General features: G+C 38.0%; 1 protein-coding gene across 2 annotated transcripts in view; it reads right to left on the reverse strand.

The window, feature by feature from the left end:
* The window catches only part of tlk1a (tousled-like kinase 1a), a 31683-nt gene that overhangs the window by 17990 nt on the left and 969 nt on the right, over window positions 1–12724 (reverse strand). The window contains exons 2-9 of one of the 2 annotated variants that reach the window (XM_057852338.1): window positions 12487–12578; window positions 11546–11859; window positions 11129–11178; window positions 10915–10975; window positions 7633–7772; window positions 6954–7060; window positions 6408–6473; window positions 6194–6310 (exon numbers count right to left, since the gene is read on the reverse strand). In XM_057852338.1, the coding sequence (XP_057708321.1) occupies window positions 6194–6310; window positions 6408–6473; window positions 6954–7060; window positions 7633–7772; window positions 10915–10975; window positions 11129–11178; window positions 11546–11859; window positions 12487–12578 (947 nt within the window). Of the gene's footprint in view, window positions 1–1270; window positions 1580–6193; window positions 6311–6407; window positions 6474–6953; window positions 7061–7632; window positions 7773–10914; window positions 10976–11128; window positions 11179–11545; window positions 11860–12486; window positions 12579–12724 lie in introns of those variants that run through there. The other variant, XM_057852339.1, reaches the window with a different exon arrangement.

Below are 12724 nucleotides of genomic sequence, written 5' to 3' on the forward strand. Positions count from 1 at the left end.
GTTGCAATGAATTACAACTGAAATGACTGGTAATTACTGCTGTTGAATTCGATAAATATGCTGCGAGTTTTCTTGTGAAAGTGATCATTTGAATGAGTTTAAATGCTGTGGATATAGCGTGGACAGAGACTTCATTTTTACAAATTCTCTAAGACCTCTCCAGTGCAACTGAAGACACAATGAGGTAGGAAAACAACCAGTTGTCTTTTGACCCAGTAAGATTCTAGCATTAATACAAGCAAGCAATGTGTTTTTATAAAGGTTTGCCCTGAAGGCCTCAGCATACGAGAATTATCTACATTTAAGCCCCTGCCAGAACTAGTGGTTGAACCCTTACAGCCCTTTCTAGCGAATGTCATTTTAACTCCATGCTGCTCAGCATACTGGCCACCTGTTTATGGCAGAGACACTTGAGAAAGTCCTAAAAAGCTCTGGCATTAACTAATGGCCCACTTCCAACAAGGTCCATTGCGTTGCATGTGTAGCTAAATAAAAACTTCCAAAAAATGTAATTGTTTGGTATCCCTCCATCTTTACAGTAGCTTTATATACCCCCACCCCCAATCCGTATCTACATTTACAGGAAAAGACTAAGGGGTGTAAGAAAAGCAGGATGTACAGGCCAAATGTGTTCAGTCCTAACTTAAAATGGTGTCATTTCGTAGCTTTGCAGGCAGGGACGTTTGATAAAAGGTCACGTAAGGCTGAAGTCCCGATCATGCCATTCACGAGCATTTTGAACATTCGCCGAAAAGCAATCGCTGCATTTAAATGCTAAACCCAGGACTTGGTGCAAAGTAACGGCAGGCGTCATGTTGTGACACGGCATTCGACACACAATGGTGGATGCACACCTATACACAAGCATGCCAACTGCTGATAAATCCATCACCAGGCATTGCTTTGTCCCTACATTTGCAGCCTCGTTTTATGTACCTACATCGTCAAGTTGCTCATGCTAAAGGTGCATACTTAACATGGCTGCGTGCATCCGCAACAATCGCGACCTTTCCTACTCTTTAATACTAGTCGACGGCATGCATGCAATTGTTTTAAAGGTAACAACTACAATTCGGATCTCTTGAACAGACGATGCTTTGCTGTTGCTAGCTAGTAGCCAAAACAGCCTCAATGGACTTTGGAGCAGACGTTCTGCTCACATTCACGACTACGCGTTTTAACGTAGTCTCGTACTATTCTCCTTCTCGTTCTGCACCCACAAATGAACGGGCGAGGCATTTAAAATCTCCCCAAAATGTTTCAAAAATACCTTAAAAGCCCTTCAGCACCGCCGTGGCGTGATGGTGAAAACACGGTCCGTGTTGAGGACGTGGAGAGCTGGGACCAAAGATGGCGGCCCCTCCAAACTTCCACTACTTTGGACACTCATCAAGCTACTTTTCTCCGCTGGAGTTGACGCCTTGAAAAGGGTACATTCCCTCACACGCCGGCGGTGGAATTACTTGTCGTAATTAGGCCCAAACCCACTGGCGATGAGTGGTAATTGTAACTTGGTTTGTATAGTACAGACCTCTTGACATGCGTGTACTGTGTGTACTTGTGTGTCGTGGGCCACCTCTCTCCGTCCTCAAGAGGAAGGCAACGTCACGCATCGTGTGCAAAAACACAAACAATAAAAAAAAAAAATAAAAAAAATTAAAAAAAAACCTTCGTGGTTTCTGTTTCATCTCAGCACAAAATGCCGCTCCTCAAGTACTTTATTTTATTGGCGACATTTGTGCAATTTGATTTAACGACTAAGTTAAGACCTAAAATGTTAAATTACTATGATAAAAATAATAACCTAAAAACCAGAGGTGCGTACAGTAGCCAAAAATTTTACTCAAGTAAGAATAGCTTTACTTCAAAATATTATTACTCAAGTAAAAGCATCCATCCAAAAAATGTACTCAAGTAAAAGTAAAAAGTACTTAGTGAAAAGAATACTCAAGTAAGAGTAACATTGTGAGTAACTGCTTATATTTTTTGTTTTAAACAATGGTATTTTTCTTCTCAGCTGTTGTTATGATACTGTACTATAACCCATTACATAACCACATTAAGTACAAGAAATACTAAAAAGAGTTCCGGCGAGAGGTTTTTTTTTTTCTCAGCAAAACGTTATCAATATGATGTGTTGTTATAACAACAACAATGATACTGTACAATAACCAATGGAATGACAACATTAAGCAGAAGAATTCCAAAACAAAAAACAAAACAAAAAATCATTGAATTTCGGCGAGAGAAAAAAAAAGACAGAAATGAAGCATTATTCGTCCAAAGAGCATGAGTGCCCCCTAGTGGAGAAAATAGTTCCTAGTTTGAATAGTGAATAGTTCCCTTATAGACCCTACTCACCGATGTCACAGAATGACGTGTCCCTGTATCCAGCCGCCATATTGTCCGTCTCTGTTTAGCCCTATTCTCAATGGTTTCAATTAGTCGTTCAGTTTATAGAGCAATTCATGGAAGCCCCAGTGCTTTCAGACGCGGTAAACTCATTGGAAGCGTTGCATAAAAGGCGTTATGTGGAAAAGCTTCAGTCGAACCATTTGCCAGATCCATATTTGATGCCTAAATCGATATTTTTCGACCCGCCGTCTTCGCCCTCTCTGCCTGACATCTGCTACCCTGATATCTACAACTATCTTTTCCACAGAAACTCGGCCTATTCTCACGAAACTTTGAAAAACATTAAGAGCAGCACTCTAAGCAACATTACCCTGTGTGATTTCTAAAATGGCGACAATCAAAAAAAAAAAAAAAAAAAAAGTTGACTGCGATGGCCGACGCTTCAAGGATAGGTGGATATTGGACTATTACTTCAATAAAACACGCAACAACTGTGTCTGCCTCATTTGCAAAGAGACAGTCGCTGTTTTCAAAGAGTTCGATGTGACGCGATAATAACAAGACACGCTGACGTGTACAAAATGAGGGGCGGCTAGCTTGACTTCGTTTTAATGAGTGGAGGGTGGCTTGACCGCAGTTTCGCAAGAGCCCGAGTGTCGAAAGAGAACGCCATAATGACGAGACTGTTGAAATTATGAATTAAAAAAAAATAATAAAGCAAATGTGACACACAGAAGGGCTTGCTAACATTTGTTTAAATATATTGTTGTATGTAAATCAGCCAAGGTAGCCCCCCGCATTTTTACCACACCAAATCTCGCCCCCTTTGCAAAAGGTTTGGACACACCTGTTTAACTGATGATCCATAGACGAGGCCAGCTTCTTTCACTTGGTACCAGCTAAATATTATTCAAAATGTAATGATGGTGGAAGAAATAAGCATCTTGAATTTGAAACTGTATGTTGTCGGTGATTAGTCTCGCAATGATCTTAATTGTGGTTGTCAGCCCAAAACCCTCTATATATATATTAAATGCATCTTACCAGATAAAAAATGACTACTACATAATCCGTGGTAATCGTTTGGAGCCCAGTTTTCTCGTCGAATTGCAGCAGTCCATCTCGCTCTCCTCTCCGGGTCTCTTGGAAGACGGTAAAACCTCAAGTCTCTCCGTCTATCTTCTCTGTTACTGCAACCGACCGCCACATACGCCTTCACCATTATGATTATTAATGTTAACGAGCAGAAAAACACGCCATAATAGGAGGAATTTACGTAGCGGTAATGCAGATACACGACAAGTAGACGGACAACATGGCGCGGAGGCGTGGTTGTGATGTCATGTGAGTAGGGTCTATAGTTCCTATTATGAAATCAAAAGGATCATATCTCCAGTATTCCGTGGTAAATCAGTACCAAATAAAAATTGGGAGAGAGGTTAAATTCCGCGCTTTCGAGTCATGTTGAGGGCGGCGCTCTATATCAAATACTTCATTTTTACGGTTCTTTGAATACACCGCGTGAATAAACAGGCTGGCGTGATCACCGACAAGCTTACGTCTGATTGGCTTGTGATTATTGTTGCGACGTCTCATTGGTGAAATTGGTAGAGCTACTCTTGGCATCACTGGCAAAAAAAAAAAAAAAAATACTGGTAAATGTAATATGTGGAATAAAGAGGAAAAATGTCACGACTCTTGTGCGTAGCGTAAGATGAGGTTTTTTCTTCACAAATCTACTCAAGTAAAATTAAAAAGTATGGCAAGCTTAGTAAAACTACAAGTACTGTTTCATTTTTCTCAAAATGTTACTCAAGTAAAGGTAACATAGTAGCGTTACTTTCCACATCTGCTAAAGACAATACATATTTTAAAAAGACAACTTTTTCTGTTTTATTGGTAAATTTCCCAAATCGTCCACACACACATATTTAGATAGATGAGAGAGAGAGAGAGAGAGAGAGAGAGAGAGAGAGAGAGAGAAAGAGAGACAGACAGACAGACAATTTAAATGTGGTACAGTATTACATAAGCATTGATCATCATCAATCTTTTTGAAACTGATTTACTTCTTGTGTATTCAGTAATAGACGACTGCCATTGACAATGATAGAGGTCCAATTCGTTTAAAATAGGAGGACGGCCTTTGAAGGCTCATCCTTCAGTGCCATTGACAGCGCTACACGACCAATCCATTTTTACTAAAACGGTTGCCAGACAGCCACTCCCAGTCAAACTTGATTGGACTTGGAGTGTCGTTAATGTTAATGGAAGCCAATGAGGAAAAGTGGGTGTTTGCAATTTGAATATAATATATGGCGGACAACACAGACAAGACTGAAAAAGCAGTTTCTGCTCTTGCACCCCATTTTAAAATAAACTGCTGTATTTTAAACCAAAAGAACTATTGTGTTTGATAGAACAATGTCTATATGCTGCCATAGCAGATTCATGGCGCATTAAGTCCCCGAACTATTTTTAATTTGTCCGTTTTACCCTGAAAAACCCCCGTTTACAGACGTCGCGCAACCGCTTTTGTTTCAACCCAGCCATAAAAAGAAGGTAAGTAATCGTATTTATTATTCGAAATGTCTGTTATTTTTAGCTTAGAATCATTAATTGATGTCTAATATTTAGTTTGGAAAAAAAAAAAAACACTTAAAAAAATTATTCACTCGCATATTTTAAACTTTTAAACAAATTACGTCACAATGAAAAAATTAGCGTCTGTAAAAGTCACTCCTAACTATCGCTTAATTGTAATTTTTTGTTACTGTTGCATTTTCCCCAACATTTTAGATGATAATCGATCCAAACAAAGAAAATTGAGGGAAAAAAAAAAAAAAAGTTTAAAAGGGTAAATATATGAAAATGAAAATCTCGACCACTCCTTGATGTCTGCGGTTTCTGCTTCGCGACCCTTGTTATATTACCATGTTTCACCCGTAAAATCCCCCAAAAATCCGGCTGTGGCCATTCACAGCTGTGTCTTGACACTCGGTGATACATGCTACATGGAGTTTTTGAGTTTTTGGATGGAAAGAGGTAAGTACGCGATAGTATCTTGTTAAAATCATGACGTCTTTACCTATGCTCTCACCTCCAGTTAGGGTTTTGCTGTTTAAAAAATGTTTTTTTTTTTTTTAAATGCCCTCCTGTTCCAAATTTTTCTTCCCCCAGAAAATTGAGATTTTAAACTTTCCAATGATGTATCACACATGCATATAGGACAATTTTGAAATTTGGCCAAATTAGGGGTCTCAGAGCGGAACTTCAGATAACCTGAGTGTTTTCCACCATATAGATGTCCTTTCTTTATTTTCTGTTATTCCTCGTGCTTCTTCTCCCATTATTGAATTTGAAGGAGGCCAGCGCTCAACAGGAATTGCTGAAATTTAGTGTTATAATAATCATTTTCAAGTCACCAGAAAGCAAATACATGTGGAAAATGATTACTGTAGCTTTCGTCCACAATAGCTTCAGTTCAAATTTCCTGCACATTTTGCCTTCGCAGAGGGATTTAAATCTTTAGTTGTAGTTACACTCATCGTACAATAAAATGTGATTTTTATTTCACTTATAGAATGAGAACACACAGTTGTATTTCAGATATTTAATATATACAGTGGGGAGAGCAAGTATTTGATACACTGCCAATGGGAAAACCCATTGGTAGTGTATCAAATACTTGTTCTCCCCACTGTATATATATTTTTAAAAGTGCAATATGTCAAAAGCAAGAATGCTAAATGACAAAGTAGCACATTAAAAAAATAAAACGTGTATGATGTTGTTTTGATTTAACAGGGTGATCGTGGATACAATTTTCTATACTTGCTCTGCATCCACACACGGTGCATTGCCACTTTCTTTCTTCTATTAACTTGAAGTCTTCGATCCTCCAGATTCTGAACCTTCTCCAATCCAGCATTGGAAAATATATTATGAACTTCTTCTGTGAAGATGATATGACGAAACAGGAGTGGTACATTAAATTGATATGAACAACAAGAAATGCTTCAGTAAGCAATTTAGTGCAGTTACATACATACCTTTTGTGAAAAAATAAACACAGGTTCCATCCCTTCGTGCGTAGAAATTGTTTGACAAACACTGACCTGATTGAGATAAGATTATTATTATTTGACTCTATCCACACAAGACAATTTTCTGTATGGAGAGTTTTAAAATGAATGTGCCAATGTCAGCAAGCAACATTTAACAAACGAAACAAAAAAATAAATAAACCGAAAACTCCAGTTTGGACACATGTGTTTTACACACCTCCAAGTTTATATCTTTCATGTCATCGATATTTACTGGATTTAGAATAACAGATGCAATTAACACAAAATCCTGAGGCACTTTTGGGAAGAAGTATCACATCAGATTGATGTCCGTGTAGCCATTGCTGGCCACATTGAGCACTTTTAAAGCATGAAATAATAACTTGAATGTATCTACAACATGTGTCTAAGATGATTTTTCTATTTTAATTTTTTTTTTAATATTACTTGCCGATATTGGCATATTCTTTATAAAACCCATTGTATAAAGGAGACTTATGTGCAAATTTGTCCCAAAAATCCACAACTCACCTTTCTTAAACCTTAGTTGTGATAAATCATATCTGCCATAATCCCGAAAGAGGAAAATCCCTCCAAATTTAAGATAGGACGAAAGTCTTTTAACAACACTTTGCACCCTGTAGATGAAATCTCATTTAGCTGTATAGTGCCATTCCTAATTAAAGTTTATTGTCAAACTAAAACAGAGAAAAAAAACAACCAACAGAATGAATTTACTAGCCTCAATGGATGGATGGATATTTGAGCCAACACTGCAGCAACAAATTTACTGTAGTTGGACAAAGTAAAAATAGCAATATTCCTGCAGATTACTGATTCACTTATAGTTACGAGTTTAGTGAAACTCATGAATGAATCTTCGTTTGTCTGTATGACTTCATTATACTGCTACTCAGTGGCCAAGTCGCATATAGCAAAGGAAGCTGCAATTCATTTTCCGTACAAATGAATTAAAACACATATCTTATAGCACTACTGTCCTTGTTGTGTAGTTATGAAAATATTAATGACAGGTTTCAGACGTGTGTATACTGTAATTGTGTTACTTTGTAGTTGTCATAACCTAAAGACAATTTAATGTGCATTTAAAGATTAGAATTCTGACAAGTCCATTCAATGGGTTTTTAGAAGCGTTTGTCTGAGGTGACAAAGGCAAACTCTCCAGTAGTTTTGCAGCTAGTTTACTCACCTGTCTGGATGAATGGAGGAGAGCACAAAAACTGCGAGAATAACATCCAGACTTTGTAGAGGGAAAGGAAGAGTGCCATCTTCTTCACAAATGTCATGCACGAACGCGTGGCAGACAGAAATGTCATAGTCGGGATGACTCTGTTAGAGGGGGACAAATTCAGTTACATTAAGACCTAAATTTTATTCAGCTGTCTTTCTCCAAGCATGTCCCAAACTGTTTGCCGAGAACCACTACGCAGCAACATGGGAACATTAACTCCAATGGCGTTTAATGTCTAGTAGGCATAAGTCTGATCATTAGAACATTGATGTTTTTTTTCTCCCAAGTGTATGATAATTTAAATAACTACAATGCATTAGGGATATTACTAGAGCACAAAAATGCAATATACAGGGTGTCCCAAAGATGTATTCATTCGTTAGCAGTTGGTAACCAAATTGTCAATTGATTTTTTGTTGTTGATTAAACCCATTGAATCGATGATGGCAGCCAGACTAAACTTTGAAGGAAGGAAATTCATCCTCAAATGTGCAGTATCCAGTATGACAATGCATTTCAAGTGTGAATATGTCAAGTTATCAGCTGAAAAAGAATGTATGTACTGGACTGTCTCAGAAAATTAGAATACACAATATTCTAATTTTTTGAGACAGTCCTGTGTATATATACAGGACTGTCTCAGGAAATTAGAATACACAATATTCTAATTAGAATATTGTGTATTCTAATTTCCTGAGACAGTCCAGTATATATTTTTTTATTAAATCGTTTTCTAATTGTATTTAACGTTACAGACATAATGTGTTACACTCATCCAGAGTCTTTAGTTTAGGCTTAAGGTAGGGTTATCAAATTTATCCCAATAACGGCCATAATAAGTCTTTTTAAATATATCACGTTAAAAATTTAACGCAATTAATGCATGCGTTGCACGACCCACTCACGCACTGTCACGCTCAATCTGTAATGGCGCCATTTTGCCTATATAGAGAGATAAAAGGCAGCATAAAATAAGTAGAGTGAATTTTGGCAGCCTTTGGAGGCTTATTTTAATTGGCTAAAGCCTTACAATCCCTTTCCCTACGATTAGAATTATCATGGGAAGCAACGTGGGGAAGCAAGGTCGCATTTGATCTTTTTTTTAACACCTTATTTCATTTCCCAACGCAGAGAAGATATATCAATTGCTAGCACTACGCACAGTCATGGTTCCACTTCCCATCATGGTTCCACTTCCCATCATGCATTGGGGCATGGCTGCAGTATCATTTACTGAAAGCTCAACAAATACACTAGATGGCAATATTTAGTCACAATATACAAAGTCACAAGTCTTTCTATCCGTGGATCCCTCTCACAGAAAGAATGTTAATAATGTAAATGCCATCTTGAGGATTAATTGTCATAACAAACGAATACAGTACTTATGTACTGTATGTTGAATGTACTGGACTGTCTCAGGAAATTAGAATACACAATATTCTAATTTCCTGACTCAGGAAATTAGAATATTGTGTATTCTAATTTCCTGAGACAGTCCTGTATATATACACAGGACTGTCTCAAAAAATTAGAATATTGTGTATTCTAATTTTCTGAGACAGTCCAGTATGTATGTATGTACAGTGCCTTGCAAAAGTATTCGGCCCCCTTGAATCTTGCAACCTTTCGCCACATTTCAGGCTTCAAACATAAAGATATGAAATTTAATTTTTTTTGTCAAGAATCAACAACAAGTGGGACACAATCGTGAAGTGGAACAACATTTATTGGATAATTTAAACTTTTTTAACAAAAAACTGAAAAGTGGGGCGTGCAATATTATTCGGCCCCTTTACTTTCAGTGCAGCAAACTCACTCCAGAAGTTCAGTGAGGATCTCTGAATGATCCAATGTTGTCCTAAATGACCGATGATGATAAATAGAATCCAAATGTGTGTAATCAAGTCTCCGTATAAATGCACCTGCTCTGTGATAGTCTCAGGGTTCTGTTTAAAGTACAGAGAGCATTATGAAAACCAAGGAACACACCAGGCAGGTCCGAGATACTGTTGTGGAGAAGTTTAAAGCCGGATTTGGATACAAAAAGATTTCCCAAGCTTTAAACATCTCAAGGAGCACTGTGCAAGCCATCATATTGAAATGGAAGGAGCATCAGACCACTGCAAATCTACCAAGACCCGGCCGTCCTTCCAAACTTTCTTCTCAAACAAGGAGAAAACTGATCAGAGATGCAGCCAAGAGGCCCATGATCACTCTGGATGAACTGCAGAGATCTACAGCTGAGGTGGGAGAGTCTGTCCATAGGACAACAATCAGTTATACACTGCACAAATCTGGCCTCTATGGAAGAGTGGCAAGAAGAAAGCCATTTCTCAAAGATATCCATAAAAACTCTCGTTTAAAGTTTGCCACAAGCCACCTGGGAGACACACCAAACATGTGGAAGAAAGTGCTCTGGTCAGATGAAACCAAAATTGAACTTTTTGGCCACAATGCAAAACAATATGTTTGGCGTAAAGGCAACACAGCTCATCACCCTGAACACACCATCCCCGCTGTCAAACGTGGTGGCAGCATCATGGTTTGGGCCTGCTTTTCTTCAGCAGGGACAGGGAAGATGGTTAAAATTGACGGGAAGATGGATGCAGCCAAATACAGGAACATTCTGGAAGAAAACCTGTTGGTATCTGCACAAGACCTGAGACTGGGACGGAGATTTATCTTCCAACAGGACAATGATCCAAAACATAAAGCCAAATCTACAATGGAATGGTTCAAAAATAAACGTATCCAGGTGTTAGAATGGCCAAGTCAAAGTCCAGACCTTAATCCAATCGAGAATCTGTGGAAAGAGCTGAAGACTGCTGTTCACAAACACTCTCCATCCAACCTCACTGAGCTCGAGCTGTTTTGCAAGGAAGAATGGGCAAGAATGTCAGTCTCTCGATGTGCAAAACTGATAGAAACATACCCCAAGCGACTTGCAGCTGTAATTGGAGCAAAAGGTGGCGCTACAAAGTATTAACGCAAGGGGGCCGAATAATATTGCACGCCCCACTTTTCAGTTTTTTATTTATTAAAAAAGTTTAAATTATCCAATAAATTTTGTTCCACTTCACGATTGTGTCCCACTTGTTGTTGATTCTTGACAAAAAATTAAAATTTTATATCTTTATGTTTGAAGCCTGAAATGTGGCGAAAGGTTGCAATGTTCAAGGGGGCCGAATACTTTTGCAAGGCACTGTATGTACATTTTTCGGGACACCCTGTACTTACCTTCAACAGTCTGATAGCAGAAGGTGAGAAGTCACAACAGTATAAAAATGCACCGTTTTCCCTGTGAACAAAATGCACATAATGAAAGCTAATAAGTAACAAAGAATAATATTCTCAGAAATTGGTGATATTAAAATAAGATTTTATTTTGATGTATTTTTTAAAATGCTGTTAAAGCAATTTATCATATGGTATTAGTTCACTTGACACTTACTTGACATCACTAATAATGGGGAATACACTGTTGCCAACTCCACATCCAATCTGTAAAGAGATATGCATGCAGCAGATTTAATATAGTGATAATCAATATACTCGTATGCTTGGTTCAACTTGTATTCCAGACCACAATTCTCTTTAATTTTCTATACCACTTATCTTTTTAAGGTAGCAGGTTTACAAAAGCTTATTGCAGATGATTTTGGGGAATTTGCGGGGTACACCCTTGACTAGCCAGCAAGTTGCAGGCTAAATATAGACAGCCAAAAATACTAGTACACACCTATATTCACGCCTAAAAACAATTTGTCTTCACTCAACCTAAGCTGCATGTTTTTGTAGGGATGAATTCACAATTATGAATATGAAACAAACACAAATTCAAAATGTTTACAAAATAATATTTCAAAACCTCAAATATTCTGAAAGAGGCACGTTGTCCAAGGTAAGAAACTGGCAAAGCTTTGTTTGTTTCCAGTACTGCATCTTGACACACATGCTGATGGTTTGTGTGACAGTCAAAGTGTGTTTTGCTGCTCTGTTGCCGATGTCTGGTATCCATCTCCACGCCGAAGACGCTCTCATTTTTTCCGGCTCGGCTTTTTGAATTGGACGGAAGTAGTTCTGGGAATTCCGAAAGCAGCCACTTGCGATCTTTGAAAAATTTATCCTTGTGTAGCTCATAAAACTTATCCCAGTACTGGCAAGCTTCAGTATCAAATTTACCTGTGGACAAGACATGAAATAATTTTACTAAACAATTTACTAAGTTATGGCATAGACTTCATAATGATATTGACGGGACACATTCCCCAGACACTGTGACACGCCTTAAAGTAGGGACCGTCCCACACCCCGCTTCAGTCGGTCGAAGTCGGTCGCAGTTATTCTCAAACACATGCAGCTATCAAACGCTGGATTTAGGTTGAAAAAGTACAAAAGCTGTACCGCATACAAACAGGAAGGATTGTCTCAGGAGTGATTTGTTCGAGGATTCAAGGTAAGTATTATATTTTTCGTATCATGCATGCATTTTTAAACGTGAAAAAAATCAATGGGAGAAATTAGCCGCTACAGCATTGGCATCATAATTCACAATATTTACATTAAAAAATGCTATCTTTTTTGCTTTTAACCAAGACTATAGACTAACTATAAAGAATTCAGGGATTTAAGCATTTATTCACAAGAATTTTCAACGTAAAAATTTGTCTGTTACCACTCGTGCTTACCACTCGGTCAGCTTTGACTGCGATAGCCCCCCTATTAATCGACCCCGCGCCCAGTTTCTCGTCAATATATTATGAAGTCTATGGTTATGGTTTCAAAATTTAAATTTAAATTCATCCTTACCTTGTTCTATTAATGGAATTTGCTCTTCAGAGTTTTCGAGAGCTTTCAGATGTGCATTTTCTTTATCCTCCTCTGTCCACTGCACATGATCCCTAATCATTAAGAGCAGGAATATAAAATTAAAGCAAAACACATTTTACAAAATGTATTGGAATTCGAAGTTGGTCTACAATTACTTCCAAAATACAATCTAGAAGAGATATATTGTTAGGAGGTTGGATGATATCGGCTCAATAAA

This window comes from Corythoichthys intestinalis, chromosome 12 (genome assembly GCF_030265065.1).
Source record: "Corythoichthys intestinalis isolate RoL2023-P3 chromosome 12, ASM3026506v1, whole genome shotgun sequence".
Lineage (NCBI taxonomy): Eukaryota > Metazoa > Chordata > Actinopteri > Syngnathiformes > Syngnathidae > Corythoichthys > Corythoichthys intestinalis.